The sequence below is a fragment of the Aphis gossypii genome, chromosome X (genome assembly GCF_020184175.1).
Source record: "Aphis gossypii isolate Hap1 chromosome X, ASM2018417v2, whole genome shotgun sequence".
Taxonomy (NCBI): domain Eukaryota; kingdom Metazoa; phylum Arthropoda; class Insecta; order Hemiptera; family Aphididae; genus Aphis; species Aphis gossypii.
The window spans coordinates 46,154,562-46,177,753 of record NC_065533.1 but is presented as its reverse complement, the minus strand read 5'-3'; the positions used below and the strand labels follow the sequence as shown (position 1 = coordinate 46,177,753).

Below are 23,192 nucleotides of genomic sequence, written 5' to 3'. Positions count from 1 at the left end.
ATCTAGCCGACTGTAAATGTATCTATTTGAAACGCTAACAATATTTAAAAGTCTCCATTTAATATATAAAGGGTAGAATTAGAATATTAGTTATAATATAGAATGTTGTGAATTCACGGTACAGAAGATAATCAAAAAAAAAAAAAAATAGTTCATAATATATTTGAAATTGTATACTTCAAGGTAAAAATCATAAACACTAATAAAAAAGTTCGGTTGATTCCCGATTAAAAAAAAAAAAAAATGTCCATAAACATAATGTATACTATATAGAGGCCATTGTAAATTATTATTATTATTATACAATACCACCCAATCGAGGAAGCACATCGCTCCAACGACGGAGGTGCATAATATATCGAATGTCATTTATAATTACGTGTACACGCGATCAAAACCGTATGCAAACATTGTAGCTATATATAAAGGCCTCTCTGTGTGCGTGCCTATAAGCATAATATTATATATTGTGTGTGCGCGTATATAAGGGTTATATACTTCCGTCCAGACCAACATTTCCTATTTTTTATTTTTATTATTATTTTTTTTATTTTTTTGTCCAATAGTCTAAATTAATTTTACGTCACGTGTCGTGCGTATGTATAATATCAATAAATAATATAGTATAAGTATATTATGTATATAGTCACCTTGCTATAGGTATGCCTCTCGATTTTTTTTTTACCAAAAAAATATTTATTATTTCAAAAAATAGAAATGATTATTGAAAAACGTACCTACTAAGTAAAAATTGTGATATAACGACAGGCTTGACATAATAATATGATGTACAAAACAGGGCTGTCAAAAATCCATATTACACAGTACTTACACGCACCAACTACAACGTATTATAATATATAATATTAATTCTTCGTCTTATTATTTGTTTCGCTCGGTACAGCCATTACGACCGCAGTCGCCGGTAGACCGCCACCGTCCACGTCACCGTCCCCGTCGCCTTCGCCGGCCACGCTGCGCGAACTGTACGCCATGGCGGCCAGCCAACAGCACCAGCAGCATTCACGACTACTCGAGCTGTCCAACAGATATCGTGGGTACCCGGAAATTGCCCATCACGTGTTCAACCAACAAGGAGCCGTCACCAAGTTGCTAGGTAAGACCGATCGAATATCACTGTCGTTTTTGCACAAACCGCATATATGTTATTTTATTATTAATATCTAAGAGCACGTCTATAAAAAATATACTTAAAACCGATATCGGCGCGAGTTCGCGCATATACCGCGATAAAAGTTAAAGCATAGTTATAATGCATAGTATTATATAATAATGTGTTCGATGTCGTAAAGTTTTTAGTGTTCAACGCCGCGTCCGTCTTCGCGCCCACGAGGCAGGACGACCGTCGTCCATCGAAAGAGCGCATGTCACAACCCATATAATAATATGGGTACCCCATGGCTGCCGCGATCACGATCACGACTAAGAATCGCATAATATAATAAACGAGTAATAGGCCACCACTAGAACATTCGACGTTTAAGATTGGTATATTTATTATATTATATATGTTGCTGTATTTGACGTTTTTTTTCTTTCTTTTTACAATCCACTCGTGAACGTTTTTTTTTTACCTATATATTTTACTCTTTTACTTTAAATTTACGTTCACCGTTGAATAATAGTAATAATAATATGTATAAGGCGACATTATTACTATTTGACGCGAAGTATCACTGCAGCAAGCTCGATTCGCCCAACGGTGGGAATTCGTTTTGTTTGCATTTTATTAGAGCCAATTATAGACTTAAAAACAAAACAAAATTAATTGATCCGCATTTTTCATTATATGTCAGTAATGAGTTTATAAATTGTTGGTTTTTTCTTGATTTTAGCCTTTTGCAACACTACGATTTTTGCGTCCACTCTTTGTTGTATTGATGATATATGGTCACTAAAAAAATACTGGAGTTTTTCTCTTTATATCACTAATGGAGGGATTTAAACATTTATCTTTAATAGGGTATCAAAATTCGAATATTATAAAATTTATATACCTGATAAAACATCATACTTGGACTGAACCGTGTACTCTGCTTCTATAAAAACTTTTTGACTTTTTTAATCATACTAAGTGATTTTTTCTTAACGAACTTACCTATCTTTTGTAAGTAGTAGATTTTTATAAATACGAAATTTATAGAAATATATATTAATAAGATGTAATATGGCATTCCCTATAAATGAAGATTGTATGAATTATGAAGTTATACTCTAACAGAAATTTTATGGAAAACAATTTTGGACACTGCTTAGAATTCTTTCGTGTTTGAATTTAGCTTTATTAAATATTATTTTAATTATAATATGTTTAATGTTTAACTTTTTTAAATATTATACTTCATAGAGTTTAAATATGACATCGATTTTCATAAAAAATAATTTAAGATCGAGAACAAAAATTTACAAAAAATTCAAATAATTTCTTTCATATTCTTTTTATAACAAAATAGTATTTAAAATTACTACTTTTTTTTTTTTTAACTTATTTCTTTAACAAATAAATGGAAGTTAGTTTACCGTATGTGAGGATGTAGTTGGTCGTAGCATTAAATTATGTAACAAAATTTTATTTTAGAACGACCATCACATTCATATATGAACAAAATTATGTCTATTATATACCTAGCTTATTAATTGTTTCTTCTGTATACCGAAATAAAAGTGTTATTACGATACAAGTTATAGCTTTATTATATAATTATAAAAGAGGAATGTGCGTAACATTAAATGTATCTGCAGATACTCAAAAATATATAAACGCTATTTTCAACACGATTGAATCCGAAGTCTATACAGTACAATGAAATTATTGCATGGCCATTAGACATAATTCTTACAAAGAAAAAACCGAGAAACGTCATTTTATTTCACATTTCGATCCAGTATGAAATATGTCCATTTATCTTAATATTCTAACAAGTATGTTTATTGTGTATACAAAACCTATGTAGAAGACGACCAGTTACGGTGTGTGATTGAATTCAGTATAGGCGCACCGAAAATATGTTAATAATCGCATACATTCGCACTACGCATAGTGGTTCAATTTATATTATTCGCCAAGTATTTGTAACACGATAGGTATTACGTCGGGATGCTTCATTGCCGGTCGACTACTTTGTTACGCTGTTGGGCGCACACGTCCGTGAACGGTACAGCCTCTGCAGGTACAAAAGAAGCGAATAACAGAACGTGAGAAGTCTAACATGAGATTTAATTATTTTACGAAATCGAATTATTTCTGTTTGATTCTTGTCTCTTACACGCAGCAGTCAGTGGTTTTTTCCTCGGGGAACGCGGGCTTGCTGCATTTAACCAAATTTAAATTGTTAAAAGAAAAAAAGAAAGTAGTCTAAGTAATAGTATAATATTATAATCAATACTTTTTAAGCCCATGACCACAACTACCGGTCTCATTTTGTAAATTTCACTCGACCATTTAAATTTTTGTAAGTCTTCAGTGGGCTTTGACAATCATTCGTGAATGGGTACGATTTGTTCGATTAATAAATATACATGATAGTGATACTCTACAATGTCCAATTTCTACGAGGGGACATAGAAAGCTTGTTAAAACAAACATCAGTAACTTCAATATTAAAATGTTTATTCACTGAGTACTTTAAAGCGAACATCAAACATATTTATCTAACTGTTTTAATTTCTAAAAGTAGATTAACAACAAATTACAACAATTTTTTGTAAAGAAAATTATACAGCTATAATAATAATAATATAATTATAATATTATAATAATTAAAATTTGTAGATTTACTATTAAGACACAGTTATTTTATATTTTGTTGAATATAAAATAACAACAATTTTAATGTCTATTATATTATAATATAAGCAACTTTATCATAACGTAACATTTATAAGTACCAACCAACTTGAAAAGTTATTTTATATCTAAAATCAGTATACCTAATACATTGTTTGTATTTGGTTAAGACTGGTTAAATGCTTATGATTTTTTTTAAAAGAATTATTAGATAAATATAAAATATTATTGTTATTGCTATATACCTACATAAAAATGGATAATTATCTACTAAAAAATTAAAGTTCAACATAAAAGCTACATAGTATAGGTACCTAATAATGTATAATTTTCTTAAATTTTTTTTTAAGGAATGCTGTTTGATTTTCGTTGTACGATTTAATCATTTTAATACTATATACTATTAGTCTATACTCTATTATACAGTATTAACGTGTACAATAACATTTACATTTAAATGTAGGTATACCATAAACTGAATAATATATTTAGATTATTTTATACTTTTGTTTTATTTGTCAAAAATATACCTTCAGCAATAACAAATTTACCTAAACACAAATAGTTAAATAAGTTGGACGAGGTATCGTGGTTAAAGATGATTATAGTAATTTGCGAGGGTAAGAAAAAAAAATAGTAATAATAATCAACAAAAAACCTGTTAGCTTGCGGCTGTCATGCACATAATGTTCATAACGTGTGTGAGTGCGTAGGTGCGAAAGCCAAATTGTCGCCAAATAATATATATAAATACGCACGTATATATTTAATATAATGGTAAACTCATGTTTTGGTGGCGTCTCGTATGTGTGTGTGTGTGTGTGTGTGTATGTGCGTTAATTAGCCGCTGACACGAATTGGGTTTAACACGCGTCTTTAGATTTCGCTTGACTCGGCGAAGACCGGCTGCGTTTGGCAACCGGCACGACAAACGACTAGGGGAAAAAAACAATACCAGAAGTCATTCGGAAGAGATTATTTTGTACAGGAAGTGCAGGTGGATGAAGCCGTTGATTTTTTTTTTTTGCCTTTCTAAACTCCAAACAACCTTCCAACGAGGAAAGTAAGAACTTACTCGATAGATATATCCATCGTGAATAAACTAACAATATAATAATACATTATTAGACTGTATTTCGTTACTTTTTTTCTGCTGCTTTCGGAATAATAAGCTAGTGGTGTGCATACCTAAACTCCATACGTACTTACGTACATAGTATTTATGTGAAGCGCATTGTTTTATTTTTTTATTTTACCGGGCGTACTTCTATAACTGCCCGTGCGTTTTTTTTTTTTTTTTTTGAATGAAGAACAAATATTTTATTATGTAAATATCCACTAGAAATGCAATGATATCCATCTGTCGGAGTTTTTGTATTAAACGTTGTGAGCCGGAACAGTGTATGAAAAAAAAATATGATCTCTGAAAAAAAAACATACCTACACCGATGTATATTTATGTACAGTATACTCACTCAGTTAAAACTGACGAACAAGTCGAGTTCATGAATTATTTTAAGACGGTTGTTATTACAGGGAATTAAAATAATTACTAATTGTTGCCTAATTGTTTTGAAACGGTGTTTTTGAAAATTTAATTTTTTTATCGTCTACCGGGCAACAATAAAACGGTATTCTCTCTTTTTTTTTAACCTTCTATTTCCCCTGCCGTTCTATACCGGACGTACATTTATGAAATATTTTAATCTTATACATCATAATATCTCTTGCTTGAATAACGTACCTATTAACACTTATTTAATAAAAATTTGTTTCTTTTTACATAATATATTACATATACAACATTATGTATTATTTATATTTTACCGACAAGGTCCTATTTAATTTAAAAACATGTGCTTAATTACCTACTCGTTTGTTTATCTAATTTTCTATAGTATATTTGTCTTAAATTTTTCGTCAAATAAAATATATTTATCAAATTATCAAATTTTTGTACAAATCATAAAACAAATCTGATTTTACATACAATTTTTATTTTGAAATTAATGTTATTGTGTTGTAATGTATATTTTCAATACTGTACCTTCTGGCATTCAATTTAAATAATATCTGTACCTATATATTAAAGGTAAAACATTAAACTTATATTAATAAAAAATTTTCAAACATAAGTACATAATACTAATATAATCATAAAAAATTATACTTAAATATACACCTAAATGATTTATAAATGTTTCAGTAGCTAAAACATTCACGCACATTTAATGCAAATTAGTGAGTACAAAAACTGTTTGATTTCTTTATAATAACATACCGTCTTATTTGAATGCAATAAAATCAAAACCATGCACTTTCATTTGACCTAGGTACGTGATATAATTAAGATTTTAAAATTAAATGGAGTTGTATAAATTTTCCTTCATAACTGTAATAGCCTAAATAATTTTATTTTATAAAGCAATAATATTTCTAAAGTAGACACAACATTATTTATCTTATTATTTTTAGTTCTACATAAATCATTTTATATACTCGTGATATGAATATATCTTTAGGTATATCTAATGTAATTAAAATAATAATAATATCACATTTAATAAATAAAGAAATCGTGGTTATTACATTTTAACATGTTATTACTTATTACTACTATATAGGTAGTACTATTCCGTTTTTTTTTTCGTTAAACTTTTATAATTTTAACATTCTCAACTGACCAATTGAATAAATTTAAATATTTCTTTTATTATTATACTAAAATCCTAATAGGTACATAAATATATAATAATTGAAATGTTTATTTTAAACTTATATTATTTTTGAATGAAGTAATTGTTGCTAAAAATACGATAAACTATACAGTATACATAGAATAATAATGATAACTGACAATACGTATGATATTACAAGCTAGAAAACAATTGTATGTATCATGAATTGAATATTTTGCATCAATTGAAAAAAACGGTTTTTATGTACATTAATTATTTACCCTCTATATAAATCACTTTTTACGCTTTCATATTATTAAAAAACGCATATAAGATACAGTCTATTACGATTTGACTAACAAACTAAGTTTGTTTTTCCCCGGAAATATACGTCACATCACGTTTCATTCAATGGTCAACCTCTAATGAGACACTTGGTCATTATATTATACACACATATGTATATAAACATTAATATGAGAATACAAAAAAATAGAAGCCGTTATTATATATTATATCCAGAACCAGATGCTCCTATTGTCAAGATGACCATACCTATTGAATATTGACTGTCTACCGCTTATTAAGTCTCATATTATTTAAATAGTACTCCTGCAGTATATTTAACTGTGTTACGAAACAATGTAACGTCGTTATGCGTACACGTATAATATACACGCCTGGTGATCGGACCGTCCCTTACAGGTCCAGGTGTATGTTGATTTCTTGAATGGGCAGCGGTTCGAAGAATAACAAAAAATAAATTGTTCTTCGGTAATACGATATCGGATGACGTTGTAATCCATTATTTATGATTTTTTTTATTTCTCAAGACAAAAGACTAACGCGTAACATGTGAAACCTGTTCACATGTTCAGCAAGACAGGCACAATAATAAGGACGAACGATTTAGATGGAAACCACCGGGAATTGATATTATAGATCGCGAATTAAATAATAACATAATAATACTCATACCTATACCAAGCGGCTAGCTCAATCTATAAAATATAAATATTTCTCAAATTTTGTATTCTACCAATATTATCATTTTTGTACCAATTATAATAGGCACCTACTTATTATTTATATATTTTATTTAATTTAAAAATAATATCTTGTTGGCTAAATTAAAAATTAATAAAATTGATAGCGACCATATGTGTGTTAGTCTAACTGCAGTTATATAATTGAATATAGTTGAATATGTTAACTTTTCGATTCGTAATGAATTATGATTTAGAGTATCTATACATTTTAATTAATTAGAAAAATTGTTTTTAACATATTTAAGCTTAACGTACTTATAATTGTTTAATCATTTCTACGTTTGCTCGTACACTTTTTTCATTGTATCATGAAACCACAGCGAACCGTTCGCCGTGCAATCAGATCATCGTCGGAATTAAGCGGGTCATCCGTCTGTTCGAAATCCAATCGTGATGTTTCGAAAAAAGAAACGAGTTTCGACGTATTGACGTATGGTGGCGGCGACCCGATTTCTGTAGATGAAACGTCGAACGAAATAGAGCGATACGCTGAGGAATCGCACGCGGCCCGAACGAGCCCGCAATGGTCGATCGATAACAATGTCAAAACCAAAGAACGGTTGGAAATCGACACGTCGAATGAAATGAGTAGCAAAATGTATCAGATGAATAAGTTGATAAGTCTGTTGAATTGCAAATACTCGAAGACGAAAAATCCCATAGACGATCAGCTCCAGCCTACCGATCTGATGGTCGAAAAAAAATCGAGATTCGATCGTTACGACGCAGAGGATTCTCGAAGTTTCAGCAGCGATCGCGAAAATAACGCCGAGAACTCTAGAAGCTGCAGCGGTGACCGCGACGGCGAAGCCGCCACTTCGACTTCGTTCTCGTCGTCTTGGCTGCCGAGCTCTGACAGTATCATTTCCGACGGCCGTTATTTGTTCCCCGGCAAACCAGCAGGGACAGTGCAGGCGATGACCATCAAAAAAGTCCCGAAGAAGCGTGGCCGTAAAAAGACAATTCGGCGGTCGACTCATCCGAAAGGTGGTCGGGATTCAGTGGACGGAACCCCGTCGGAAGTGCTGCTGTTGTCGTCAGGGCCGAACGGGTTCGGCGACGATTTCGGTAAGTACTTCACGAATTCTTCGGCAGCGTTCATCCAACGAAAGAAGAGAGAACAGCAGATCAAAGACGTATATGCGGCAACGCCGGAAAAAAACACTAGGGCGCCGGTGGCGATGGCCCGGCGGACGACCGACCGCAGTCACCAAGCATCGTCTTACATTAATCGCAAAATAAGGAGCCGAGAAATCACGCGCACTAACAAAATAATCGCCGACAAGATATTGAATGTCCGGATGACCATACCGAAAACCAAAAAATAATCGATTACCGCACCTGCGAACACACATCGTCACCATCATCATCATCATCGTCATCACCAAGGGGCGTTCGTTGTGCATTCACTTATTATTATGCGTGTGTGCTGCGGTATAGTGTTTTTTTTTCCATTCACCGGTATACGATTTACGAAATATATTATGCATAAATATATTATATTTTATTCTTTTCGGCGTAATGATAGTATAATAATAATAATAAATTTGACGTGATATCGTATGTCACTTAAACTCTTATTTAGGCACCTGTATGCCCGTATATATGTACATATTATATATACATACACATATAAATGCGTCTGAAAGATTAGCGAATATGCGTATAGGACGTTGGAGACTCAAATATACAAAAATCAGCCGTGTTCGATTTCGTCGCTGAAGTTTCGTGCGTGAGTTTGCAATATCTTATAAATTACTATTTTAACACAAATACGAGCGAAAATGACTGTTTTGCTTAAGCATTTATGTATGTTATTATTTTAGTTCTCGTTGTAATTATTACTTACATTTTATATAATTTAGGTCATTTAGGATTTATATACATTTCAGAATGAATGTTTAATTATAATAAATGTCGAGTAGGGTCATTATCAAATATAGTTAACAATATAACGTATAAATTGATGTGGGTACATGCGCATCAGTTACATTGTTTTTTTTGTTAACAATTAGGTAGATAGGTATGTCCAATATGGAACTTAATCCGAAATAAATAAAATAAATAATTGAATATATCAAAAAAATAATTTTAGTATCACCTATAAATATACATAAAAACTATTCAATAAATGACTTATTTGCTGACATTATGTATGCTGTGATAAAATATGCATTAAGTACCTACTTGATATACCTACTTTATAAAATAGGGGCGTAATTGTAGGTCCTCCAAGTCATGTGGAGGAAAAAGAAAGTAGTTTTTAGTATTTTTTCTTTATTTTTTCTACTGCAGTATTTCACCCCATTGCAGGGGTGGTTTTAATTTTAAAATATAATTATTACATTTTTAGACTGTTTGAAATATATTGGACCGTTGATATGACAACATGGATACTTATAAAGTTATACAGAAGTGACAGTTTAAGTATTCCTTTAGAATTAAAGCTTATATTATTATTCACGTTTTCCATCAAACATAAACTGTACAGTGTAATTTTTATGGCTTGTACAACGAATGTGCGCACATAAAGCGTGTACTATTGTAGGTTTATTTTAGGTTATTTTTCTCGCTTTTCCTCTAAACTCATAAGTACATACCTATAGATAACAGGAAATACATAAAATAATCTTCTATACTTATTAGTCAGTAGAGAAAAAAATGTAAAAATTGGATTTTCGACAACCCCCTCCCCCGAGGTTATAGTATTATAGTATTATATATTATCCGTTTTATAGACGTAACGCATTTTTAAATGCCTATATACCTACGCAACTATATACATAATACATTACGTTATAAATTCGCGTTTCGTGTTCGCTCGTCGTCATCGGACGCGTTCGGCGGGGGTGTCAAAGGTCTGCCCGCTCGCACGCGAATAAAAATACATCGCGTCCATTAATATTAGCAATACATATAATATGTATAATGATAATGACGATATAATGATATTTAATAATAATAATAATATATTCGACGTGAGTTTTTGGGGCCATTGTTGTTGCAAAGCCAACGGAGCGTGGTGGCGTCGTTACGTTTGCGAGTGACCGTGCGTGCGTGAGCCCAACAAGCGTCGGGACTCACGTTATTGCGTAATGGCGTATGTGTACGCTCGCTTGTGTGCACGCACACACGAGCGGGCGCGCGCCACTGCCGCCACTGGTAGGCGTACGCGGGTCGGCCAGACGAGCGGGCCCGCAAAGTCGACGGCACGTAACCGCAAAGCGGCGGATGGCGGCGGCGACGACGACGACACGGCCGCCGGTCACACAACAATACGCCAGCGAAACCCCGTCGCCATGGATACGTCCGAGCGGCCGCGCAATAACACAACAATAACAATATTATATTATTATCATACCGCATTATAATAATAATAATATTATAATATCATAAATACACGTACAGACGAGCGCGCTCGCGAGCACCCATATGGCCATACATATATATAATTTGCCTATATAGCCTACCCCCTTTGCCGTAGCACACCCACCCACACTCGTGTGGTCGCACGCACGCACGCCGGCGGTCACCCCACCGCCGCCCGACGCGACCCGTTCGCACGCTTGATGCTTTCCTGCATGGCTGCCCCTCCGGGACCGAAGGCCAGTCGTATAACATATTATTATTACTGTCCTTTTTTTTTTTTTTCCTATACTTGTAAACAAACGCTAATACACATATAGTATGTGTGTGCCTATACTACCGCAGTGATGTACGCTGCCCTGCCATCCCCTCCTCGTCCCGTACTTACTACTCCTCCTTTTCCACCTCCGGCCCTCCGTTAGCCCTGCGTTTACACTCGATTATTAGAATATATTGTATTATCCTCCCCGCCGTCGCCGCCGCCGCGATTACACGTTCGACGCATACATTTCAGTAGCAACGTGATATACATCGTGATGGGTGTATACGATTATTATTATCGCTCGTTTACATGTCGTTATTACGTATATTATTGTGGTATGGTGCGTGGCCGGCGAGTACGATGAGGTCCTAATAACGTTTTTTTTTTTTAACGATCGCTGTCAATCGTGGTCGTGTCGTTTCAGAAACAACACACACGCAAACCCGAAATCAATTTTATTCGAGCTCGTGAGGTCTATATAGGTGTAATATTATTATAATGATACATTTGTTTCATAAAAGGATAAGCGTACGTAAAATTATTAAAAACCATACCACAATGTCAGTATATACCTACTGATATAGTATACACCTGGACGTATATTGACGGACTAGTAACTCTGACAATAGTATGCAGACATTGATCTCTGTGTTGTGATCATTTTCTTTGCTTATAGTGTCCTCCAAGGACAGCGATAATATTGTATTATAATATTAAAAAAAATATATTTTTGGAACTTTTGAGACGCTCGCAATATTAAAAACAATATTGCCTAAATATATTATAACCTCTAATCTTTTCTTTTTAATTTTTGTTTCTGTACAAATAAGTTGTTACAAAGATAGATTATATTGATCAAAACTTATATTTTTATCATTATTTTTTTGTAAGTTTATAAATTTTTGTACGACAAAATAAGTACTTTATTCCAAAGCTTTTCAGAACTTTTAATCCAAGTTAGTTAACTTACGTATTAACGTAGTAAAGTAATGTAGTTTGTATAAACTAAAATCAAATAATTAATTAATAACAATAAATACTCTTTCGAAAATTAATTACGTAAAAGTTTTGCACATTATATTAAAAAAAAAATCAACTTTTAAATGTATTTGGTGTACCTATATTCGTCATATATTTAGGAAACGAACAGCAGTCATTACTCCTCATTTGCTGTGAAAAATGTAACGGTATTACTAAACGCATACAGATAAAAGTACCTATAATGATAATAAGGATTTAATAAGGATTTGAAAGCAAATGCTTTTTTTGGGTCTCCTAAATAGTAGAATGATAATTTATTATTCTTATACAAAATCCTATTTCATTTCATTTCTATGTTAATAGATAAACGTAATTTCCACCTTTTTTGTTCCTTTTTTTTTTTTTGAAATGTGTTAAATTAACGATTTATTATGATAATTTTGCGCACGTTTACGATATAAATCTATATAAGAGATGATACAAATTTGTAAATTATAATATATTAACTAGTATAATTATTATTATTTATATGCGATATATATAATACCTAGTATGCAGTATATGTATAGCGGCAACCTAACTTTGGTAGACATAGATAGGTCATTTTCGGTATAATTTTTGTTTACACATGTTGTCGACATGAAGTATTACCAATAAAATTGATAGAACAACACACGATAATTTGATACATTTTTAGACTCGGGTTTTTGACGTACTTGAATTGTTTTTTTTATGATTTCAAGTCTTTTTTTGATCATTTATACATTACAACGAATTCCGAACCCTAGTAATAATAATAACCTAACCTTACTATATTCGTAGTTCTTAACCTAACCCTGACCACAAGCCTGACAGTTCGTATTGCGCGCGCATCAGATATTCGTATAACATAATATACCTATAGTCTATAACGCACGACCGCGCACCCCCACAAATCGCATCACAATGATAATGGTAATATTATAATCGACTTGGCGGAGTGCATTGTAACGTCGCATTATGCAAGGTACGCGGTGATGAGGTACAGGCACATAATATATATATATATACACACGTAGATACCTATATTGTGTAGCACAATATAATATTATACGCTTATAAGTATACGCGCGTAATTGGACGCCCGAAGGGACACACACCGACCGGAGAATATTACGCGCGGACGGCGTCGTATATACGCGATATTAATATTATTACGGCACCGTCGCGTCTTAATAATAATATATAATATCGCAATAATATACGTATATATATATATAATATTATGCGCACGAAGTCGTCTGCTCCCACGTTGAAAATCGCACCCTCCCCCCCTTCAACTGTCAATTTTTTTCGCGTGATTTTCCCTCACCCACTAACGCAACAAGACGCCATGGGTATATAGGTATATCGGAAAGTCTCGTTATTTATGTGTATATATTATTATAATGTACCTTATATTATATACCTATTACCTGTAATACCTACCACGATATAATATTATTATTATTATTATTATTATGCTGCAGCATCGCTACCGTCGCCACCGCTGCGGGTGCATAATATAATACACCTGTGGCAAGTACATCGGGTTCGTTTACTGAATTATTATTCATCCTCGAGATATTATTATGGTATCAAGTATCTCCCACGTATAGAGCGTCCCGTACTACTCAATAAACGATTTGTGCACTTGGAGGGTTTTTATAGTGCTATGACGTTTTCTTATTTGGTGTACGGTGAATATTGACAAGCGCTCGTCCACGGATACCGCGGATTTTTCAAATCGTGATCGCGTGCCCGAAATCTTAAAAATAATGAGCTCATAAGAGGAAACGAAAAACTTAAGATGTTTTTTTCCCCGTTAAAATGTCTATTATATTTATAGAAGGACGTTTCGCCTGCATGCGTGTTTATCATGCAATTTTACGTTGTTGGCTTAAATATTAGTATGCACTCGTCAATTGACCAGTTTGATTTTTATCAAACTTATAGGTAACAAAATTATTAATATTTATACAATGTTTGTTTTTTACGATGTTTTAATTTTTAAGCAAAGTTTTAGCTCTGATTTATGAGTGCCTGTGTGAAATTACAGTGCTTAGATGCTACTTAAAAAATCTTAATATCGTAATTACCAACAGGGTCAAACAAAGATAATATTCTTAATTTTGACTTTTATGTTATTTAAATGGTCAATTTATTACTATAGTAGTAAAGCTAACGAAGTAATGAAATAAAATAAGTTGTGCTTAACTCAAATATCGTATGTAGTACGTTTGTAAGACACAAGCAAAACTTAAAAGTCCGAAGTAGTCGTCTTGACTATTTTAATGCAATATTGTTATAAATCTTAACTTGTCGGTATACTTAATAAATTAATAATAAAATTATTTGTAATATGAATTAAAAAATGTATGAAATAAAAAAGTGCCAAGGTGGCGCGGTATATTATATTTCTACGTTTTAATAATGATAATTAGCTATAACAAATTAAATAATATTAAATTTTTAACATATTATATTATAATATAAACTATAAACGTATTGTTAATATTTCATATATTTTGTAATTCGATATGGTTTATAAAAAATTTTCTAATTTTTAACTGTGGTTCACGTGGACTACTTAAATATTTGGTGTCCTCTGAAACAAGTATATATTTTATATACGTTATATTTTACATAATATTATTTATCTAAAATCAACAACAATTACAGTATTATTAGTATTATTATTACGTATTACATTCTATTCTTTTTAATTAAATCTGTGTAGGTATCCAATTTTATATTAAAACAAACATTTCTAAAACGTTTTAAATATTAATATGATTATATTTAAACCAATTATTGAAAACAGGTTAGTTATTTCAACATTAAATTAAGCTAGTTAAATTTTTAAGTTAATTAGACAATAAACTAACTATCTATTATACTTATGTTTAAATGATTTGTTATTTTTTTTTCCTTATTAAAACTTTTTTATCAGTTATAATACACATTTTTGATGATAGTTGGTACCTATACAGTATACTTATTAGTTATTACAGACTATAGTACCAATTTTTAACTATTATTACACATTCGTTATAGTATTTAGTTGCACGCGGTACATAATATCGACTCACTATTTCATGATTCCATATGGCTTCGTGTGTATAATATATGTGAATTGTGAATGCAAACCATTGACGTAGGTATACAATATCACGACAAACGGTCTGTTAAATTTAAACTGTTCATTAAATTATACAACACATACACTGTACTAAATAGATAATAAGAAAAAACTTATTACTCGTTCGATTTTTTTTTCTTTTTACGGAATGAGAGTCTGAATTGCATTATGATTTCAAAAAATTTCTCGGTGTCGGCTTTCATTTACAATATATTATGTGTGTGTGTGTGTGCGCGGGCATTTTTTTTACACTCTGAAGCGCATTGATGGTTTTCTACGTCACAGTGATTTCAGAGAGCGCGCGATTCCACTTCAGCGTTATCGAATTTCGCTGCAAACGGTAGCCTTCTGTGTAACCACCGGAGTAGTTGACATTTTTGTTCGGAGCTTAACATGTGTTCGTGTGCAACGATCATGATTTGCGTTTTGTACTGTTGTTTTATAATTTATATATGCATATAAATCATAAAATATATCTTACGTATAAGTGGCTACACGACTACTTACGGATTTATAAAATGGTAACGGTATGGGTAATTGAACATATTGTAATAATATTATAATAAAATATACCGGTTTAGGTTCATAATTAATTGTATTAAAATTTATAATATTATATTATATACTATTGCATACCTAGTTACAAACGTTATATACTTACAATTCATATCATACATACAATACGCATATATATTATATAATTATATTTTTTTTAATTTACCCTCCACAGCAAATACCATGTTTGAACTTAAAAGTGCGATAACGCTAAGAATATATTATAAAATTGTTAAAAAATATATAATATAAATAGTAGAAATAAGCTATTGAAAAATTGAAATGATATGAAAACGATTTTTATATTTTATTTTATTATTTTGTAATTAATATTGAAGTATCATTAAACTATAATAATGTGTATAGTATACTACTATATTAGTTACCAATTAATACAAATTAATTTTTAAATAAACTTTAGTTGTATCTCTTTGCTTGAAATCTCATATTTATTAATTATTACTTACAGTTTATATTGTAAGAACACTGTCGAACGCGATTTGATAAATACAACTTAAATGTTTATTTCTGTCATATTGAAAATATTTTAAATGTGTAACTATATAATATCAAATTAATTAATATTCGTTTTTTAACCTCACATTGTTGATTATTTGCAGGAACTCTTAGACCTCCTGGTTTGATTGGTGGAAGCAAACCCAAAGTTGCCACCCCAGCAGTCGTATCGAAAATTGAATTCTACAAACGAGAAAATCCAACGATATTCGCATGGGAAATTCGCGAAAAGCTCATATCTGAAGGTAATAATATTATTGTATTATGTATATAGCTTGTATAATATTAACTAAATAATTGAGTAAAATGAATGTAAGTTTTTTATGATTCTAATAAAATATGGTTAGTTGATAGGTACATATTAATATATTATATATTATAATATTTTTATATGTTAATCTAGAATATTATTTTTATAATCAAACGATTAAAATATAAGTTTTTAAAACATAGCTGCTTGTTATTACATGAGTATAACAAAATATTTTAATAATATCTTATTCAGATATTTAAGACAATGTATAATATTCTTTATAGTTATCAAATTGAATAGATGGATATGTTTCTTCTAATCATAACATGGTATATTATGGTATGCATAGATTAAAAAATTGAAATCATAACATTTATCGAAATAATACCTACGAGCATCTACTTAATAGCTTTAAAATAAATAATTATATTTGATAATCTTCGAAGTTCGAACTTTTAAAATATCTTTAATTGGTAATTTTCTATTATAATATAATTTGTTACTTTTCTAGCAATTATTAGGAATTGCTAAACACAAACAAGTTTAAGTATTAAGTATCTATTTATATGAGTTTATTTACATAAAAATGTGTTCGAATATGTTTTACACTTAGGAGGTATTTTCATTAACTCGAATACAAAAATATTTGTTTTTTTTTTTTACAATAATTACACCTAAAAACCAAACGAGTAAAAATAAGGAGAGGACTGGTCTAAAAATGAACCATCCTATTGTTAATTGCTATTTTGTCTGCGCCTATTCACTTACTTAATTTGAACCTCTTGTTAATAATTTTAAATGTATACAAAACTACTAACACAGTTTTATAAGTTTCATAAAAATGAATTTAAAGTAGTCGTATACGAGTATGTAGGTAACTCAAAAATAATAATATTGAAACTATTTCATCTAAAATTTACTTCATTAATTAAGGAGCTCATTATGTTAAATTTATTTAAAAATAATCATTAACTAAAGGTGGATTAATTTTTAATCAGTTATTAGGTAAATTATCTAGTTTTTTGGTGCGTATAATTAAAAATACCTATTATATCCCAATGATTCGATCTCATTAAATTTGACATACACACACACATTTTAAGCGAATTATAGATAATATTATTATATCTTAAGACTTAAGTTATCTGATAGAAATACTTTTTTTAAAAGGAAATTGAACGGAAAATATTAATAGTTATAAGATGTGAGGACATTATTAAAATGTAAATGGTATAGGCGCAACAGTATTCAGTGTACTTACCTATACAGAACTGAACTATAAATTGAAACAAATATGTATTGTAAAACATGGCGTTTACTATAACGTTGAAAAGGAAACAACTCAACTGCATGATTTATGAACGTTTGCGACCTACGTATTTACGTGCATTCGCATTTGTCGACATTATTATTATATTAGCGGTCCGTGGACGTGTCACGATCGTCGAACGATATCATAGATGTTTAGGCACATAATATGTCTATAATCTAAGTATATTATTATATTATACCTGCCTACCTATATAATAATATTATATATAATATTATTGTATATTTCTATAGTCTGGTACCTACGTGACTCGCCAAGTCGACGTTTATCTTACGTTCACGTTGTTTCGTAACGAATCATTGAAACATATTATCGTTTTTAAAAACGACATCATACAGACGCAGGTTCGTAATTAAATTGGTCATGGGGATCATTGGGTGTTCGGCGTGTGTATAGCAATAGTATATACGTACCCATATATATGTATGTACGAGTTGTACATTGTACGCCTCCGACGGTAATTCGACGTGGGCTTGAAGGCGCATTTCTATATCCTTTTCATCGTAATATTTTCTTTTACACATGGACTATGGACACATCGTGTACTCGGCAATAGTTGATGTGTGTGTGTGTCATTTATACACAGAAATACTTGTGTATAGTGGTTGTTCAACATTTATATTGTATTATTATTACTATTATTATTATTATTATTATTATTATTATATTATTATTATTATTATACCACTATTATTGTCGTCATCATTATCGCAGTCGTCAAATCGATCGACGACGACAAATATATATAACAACGGGTAACGAATTTATCTTTTCCATTTTACCAATTATATGACGGCATAAAAGGATTATGTTTTCCGTGTGAACCGAACAGAATGGAAATTATTATATTGTGGTGTGCCGTGTGTCAGTCACGTCAGCGAACAAGCTACTTCTTGGGTGCTGCCGGTCGGAAAACGTTCACTTGAATGGACTTGAATCGTCAAAATCTTCTTTCGTTTCACTCGCTGAAATACTATCTCTCTTTCTCACTTGTGCTCGTTCTGTTCGTTTCTTAACAGCCGGGAGAATTATGAAAATATAATAAGTATTACACGGTATATATAATATATATATATATTATATATTAAAAATATCGATAAATTGCGGATCAAAGAGAGAGAGAAAGAGAGCTAGTGAAAATTCGATCGATTTAGCTTTACAATGTACTCGTAATAATATTTTTAATTTCGTTATCTCCATTAAGCAGGTCAATTTTCACTATTAGACCACGTTTATCATAAAAATATCTCACTCTATACTACATTTTTAAAATGTAAATCAAAATAAGGATAATAGTATTTAACAACAAATTTAATTCATTGAGTTAAGTTTCTTGAACATAATAAATACGATAACGATATGAGATCGTTAGATAATGATTTTAGTTTTAATATTGTTAGTAATAAAAATATATTTATCAACTATTTTTTTTATTTACAAGTATAAATTATAGTAGCTATATCCGTTTATAGCAAATGAACAAAAGTTGGCGGGAACAAGATTAAAGCTATATGAAACTCTGATGTTTATAATGGTTTCGAACTGTCACAATGCTGCACCTTAAAACATCTATATTATATCGGCTATTTGGATAATATCATACAATGTTGTTTCCTTTTTTTTCCATCTAACATTTGTTACCAATTTGTATTGAAAAAATAATGTTTCTATTTTGTCTGCTTAGTGTATCTATCGACCAGCAAAATTTTGGTTACATAGCTCAGTAAAGAAATTCGTTGATTTAACTTGGTAGATAATATCGTTAATTATTTTCCATAACAATCTCGGATCTTTAATAACTATAATTCGTTTATTTTAGTTATTATTAACGAATTTAGTATGATTTATTTAATAGCAGTCCAAATAAAGTTAAAAATAATAAATTTAAATATATTATAATAATTACTATTATTTGTAATAATATGTAATGACTAATGAGTAATAACCACAAAACATTATTTAAATCATAAGTATGTATATTTAAAAATGAATGCATTTCTAACTATACAAAATAATTTGTTGATTTTAGCGATTTTGACGGAATTCTAACTTCAAACGCATGTAAACATTTTTATGGACTCAGGTTAAACTTTTTTTATATCTATTAATAACAACTTATGAGGAACCTTGAATTAAATTTTCAAGGAATTCTTTTTATCATTTAAATGTTAGTATAAATTTATTCTATCCAGTTATATTTATTTTAACATGTATATGTGTACTGGTTAAGTATAATACTATGTTATAGGCACCTGTTATTCAATTTACCGTCACGCCTTTTCTGTCATCACAAATCTATATGTTTTAATTTATTACACCTACTTAACGCATTAATAATGCATTGATTCATCAAGTATTTGAAGTTATATTTAAATTATTGGAAAAATTTGATTTTTATTAGATTTAGTCAAAATCAAATCGATTGGCACGTAACTTACAAAGAATTAGATTATACCTACATTTATATATTAATTGATAATAACAATAATAATATGTTATAATAGGTATACATAGATTGTAAAGGTTTATACTTAAATATAAAATTGGTCAATTAGAATATAAACAGTAAACACCAATAAACACTTTAAGTATATTATTATTTGCGTACATTTTACAGTGAACCATTATAAAAAAAAAATTAAGTAAAATAAATATAAGATTAGAAACTAAATTTTCATTAGTTGCGGACTTTATTTATTGTGATCTGTATATTATGAATATTGAATATAGTTATTGAAAATGTGTATTTACAATGAAATATTGGTTCAAAATGTATGTAGACATAGTATATATAATTGATGTATTCCCTTATTTGACCAATTCCATGTATGTTTGAAAATATTGACAATAGAAGTATAAAAATCATAATAAGAACTTAAAAATTGTAATTGCATTTAAACCGTTGAAAAATTATACGGATCATTGTAAATCGAATAAAACAATATAGGGTTGTATTATTAATGTATAACATAATATATCAGATTAATTGAACAAATAATCATAGGAATTCTCGAATATTAATAAAATATTATAAATTAACAGCCATACAGAGGGTGGTTATTTTAATAGTAAACATTCATCAAAAAATATTTGTTCGTGATATTTTTAAACATAAATAAATGTACAGATATTTTAATTTTTTTATCGTTAACGTTTTTTATTTTTAAAAATAAAAACATACATTTTCAATTTTTTAAATCTAACAAAATATTTTTATGAATATTTCCATTTATAAAAAGCAATTTTTTAATAAGTAGTTATAACTATTTAAAGTTTTAACCAGCTAGATGGTATAGTACTGCAGGGAAATGTGAAATGTTTGGTATTTACTAATATAAACTTTATACAGACACCAATACCAATATTTATATAATAAATAAATTAGTTGTTATGAATTCGATTCGTATACATCATCCAAATTCTCAAAAAAATATTCTGCTCCAAAAAATAAAATGAGTTTAAAAAAAAGTAGCAATTATTAATAGAATTCATTTTTGTTATAAGTTCAAAATGTGTAACGAAAATATTTTCAAAAACTTTTATATTTTTACAATGAAACTGTCTACTAGCTGTTCAAATAATATCACTTAGCTTATGATTTATTATCACTCCACAACAGTAATACGCATAACATATTATTATTATATCATACGAAATCATTTAGATCGTGTGTGGGCTTGATGCGGTGGCACATGTCAACCTAAACAATAGTATACTTATGTTGCGTAATACATACACCTGCAATACGAAAGGAATAATATGACTACCTAGTACCTATATATAGACAGTTGTTGAGCAGAACATAGATAGGTATATAAATATAATAATATGTGTAGTAAGTATCTACTCGAGTTGCACGGGTCAGCACGACTACAGCAGTCGGTTTTAAACATCTAAGTTCAAGTGTTCCTCTGTGAGAGGTCCATCCTGAATATACGACCGATGCATTCGGTAGTAATGACATTTCCCAAACTTAGTAATTTCAAACGTTGGCAATTGTCGAAAAATAAAGTGTACGATATTTTTAAAAACATATATTGTATATGTATAATATAAAATAAACGAACTGCGTAGTACCTATTACTAAACTTGGGATATAAATTATTAAATAATTATCATATATTTTATCTGATAATTATAACTAGGTATATTATAATGCGTAAACACGTTACCATCGACTTGGACGTGGACCCGCTTGAGAAAAGTCCGTGGACCACCTGCAGTTGAGAATCACTGCACATGCGACTTACTATATAGCATACCATGTACCATGTCCACGATTCTGAGATAATAAATATAATTGTCGTTTGTCTAAATGGAGATTTTTTCGCATATGTTCGCAGGAGTGTGCACGAACGGTACGGCGCCGTCGGTGAGCAGCATTAACCGGATACTGAGGAACAGGGCGGCGGAAAGGGCTGCGGCCGAGTTCGCCCGGGCCGCCGGATACGGTCTGTACCAGGTGTCACATCCGTACGCGTCGTTCCCGTGGCCACCGCACCCGCACGGCATGTGGCCGGGAGTGGCCGCGGACGGTCCGTCTGCCGTGGCCGCGGCTGTGTCGTCGTCTGGCGGACTACCGTTGCACCACGGGTCGGCCGGCGGGTCCAACAAGACCTCGCAGCTGCAGCAGATGATCAACGCCCATCAGCCTTGCGGCGTCATGTCCAGAGATCTCATGCCCAGGCTCATAGGTGAGTGCGCTGTTTATTAATTGTATAATGTTATATGCGCCGTAGACATTGTGTTATAGTTGACTGGCAGATGCGTATAGACCTATTATGAGGACTCAGAGATTTTACCTGTGGGACTTTATTGTTGGTGATTTTTTTTTTTTTTTTTTTATGAATTTTATTAAAAACAAATACAATTTTACTTTATACATAGTCTACAAAAGAAGTTGTCCGTCAATATTTTTCTATTGGCAAATAAAAATGTTCTTTTAAATATTTTTGTTTTTCATCATACTATATAATATGATATGTATAGTTTTTCTTCTGAACCCGTGGAATAATGCATACGTGAACAAATCACTTTAAACTATATAATTTTAAGACACACACTACCAAATATAATATGTTATATACTCACTTAATCCAAATTTCGTGATACTCGATAAGCCTAACTGTTTTGAAACTATATAATTGATGTAATTTAATTGAATTTAATCATAATCATATTATCACAACAAAAACAAACGTTTTCAGTTTACGCAATACCATGCAGGTTTTAGT

At 30.8% G+C, this 23,192-nt stretch overlaps 2 protein-coding genes across 3 annotated transcripts in view; both read left to right on the top strand.

The window, feature by feature from the left end:
• LOC114130522 (uncharacterized) overlaps window positions 1-23,192 on the top strand; it is a 56,762-nt gene that overhangs the window by 21,126 nt on the left and 12,444 nt on the right. For both annotated transcript variants that reach the window (XM_050206488.1, XM_050206490.1), the window contains 3 exons: window positions 905-1,117; window positions 16,480-16,620; window positions 22,302-22,652. In XM_050206488.1, coding sequence (XP_050062445.1) covers window positions 905-1,117; window positions 16,480-16,620; window positions 22,302-22,652 — 705 coding nt within the window. The remainder of the gene's footprint in view (window positions 1-904; window positions 1,118-16,479; window positions 16,621-22,301; window positions 22,653-23,192) is intronic.
• Window positions 7,652-9,032, top strand: LOC114130523 (uncharacterized). Its single transcript, XM_027995512.2, has one exon. It carries the CDS (start codon window positions 7,844-7,846, stop codon window positions 8,861-8,863), a length of 1,020 nt encoding a protein of 339 aa, XP_027851313.2. The 5' UTR covers window positions 7,652-7,843; the 3' UTR covers window positions 8,864-9,032.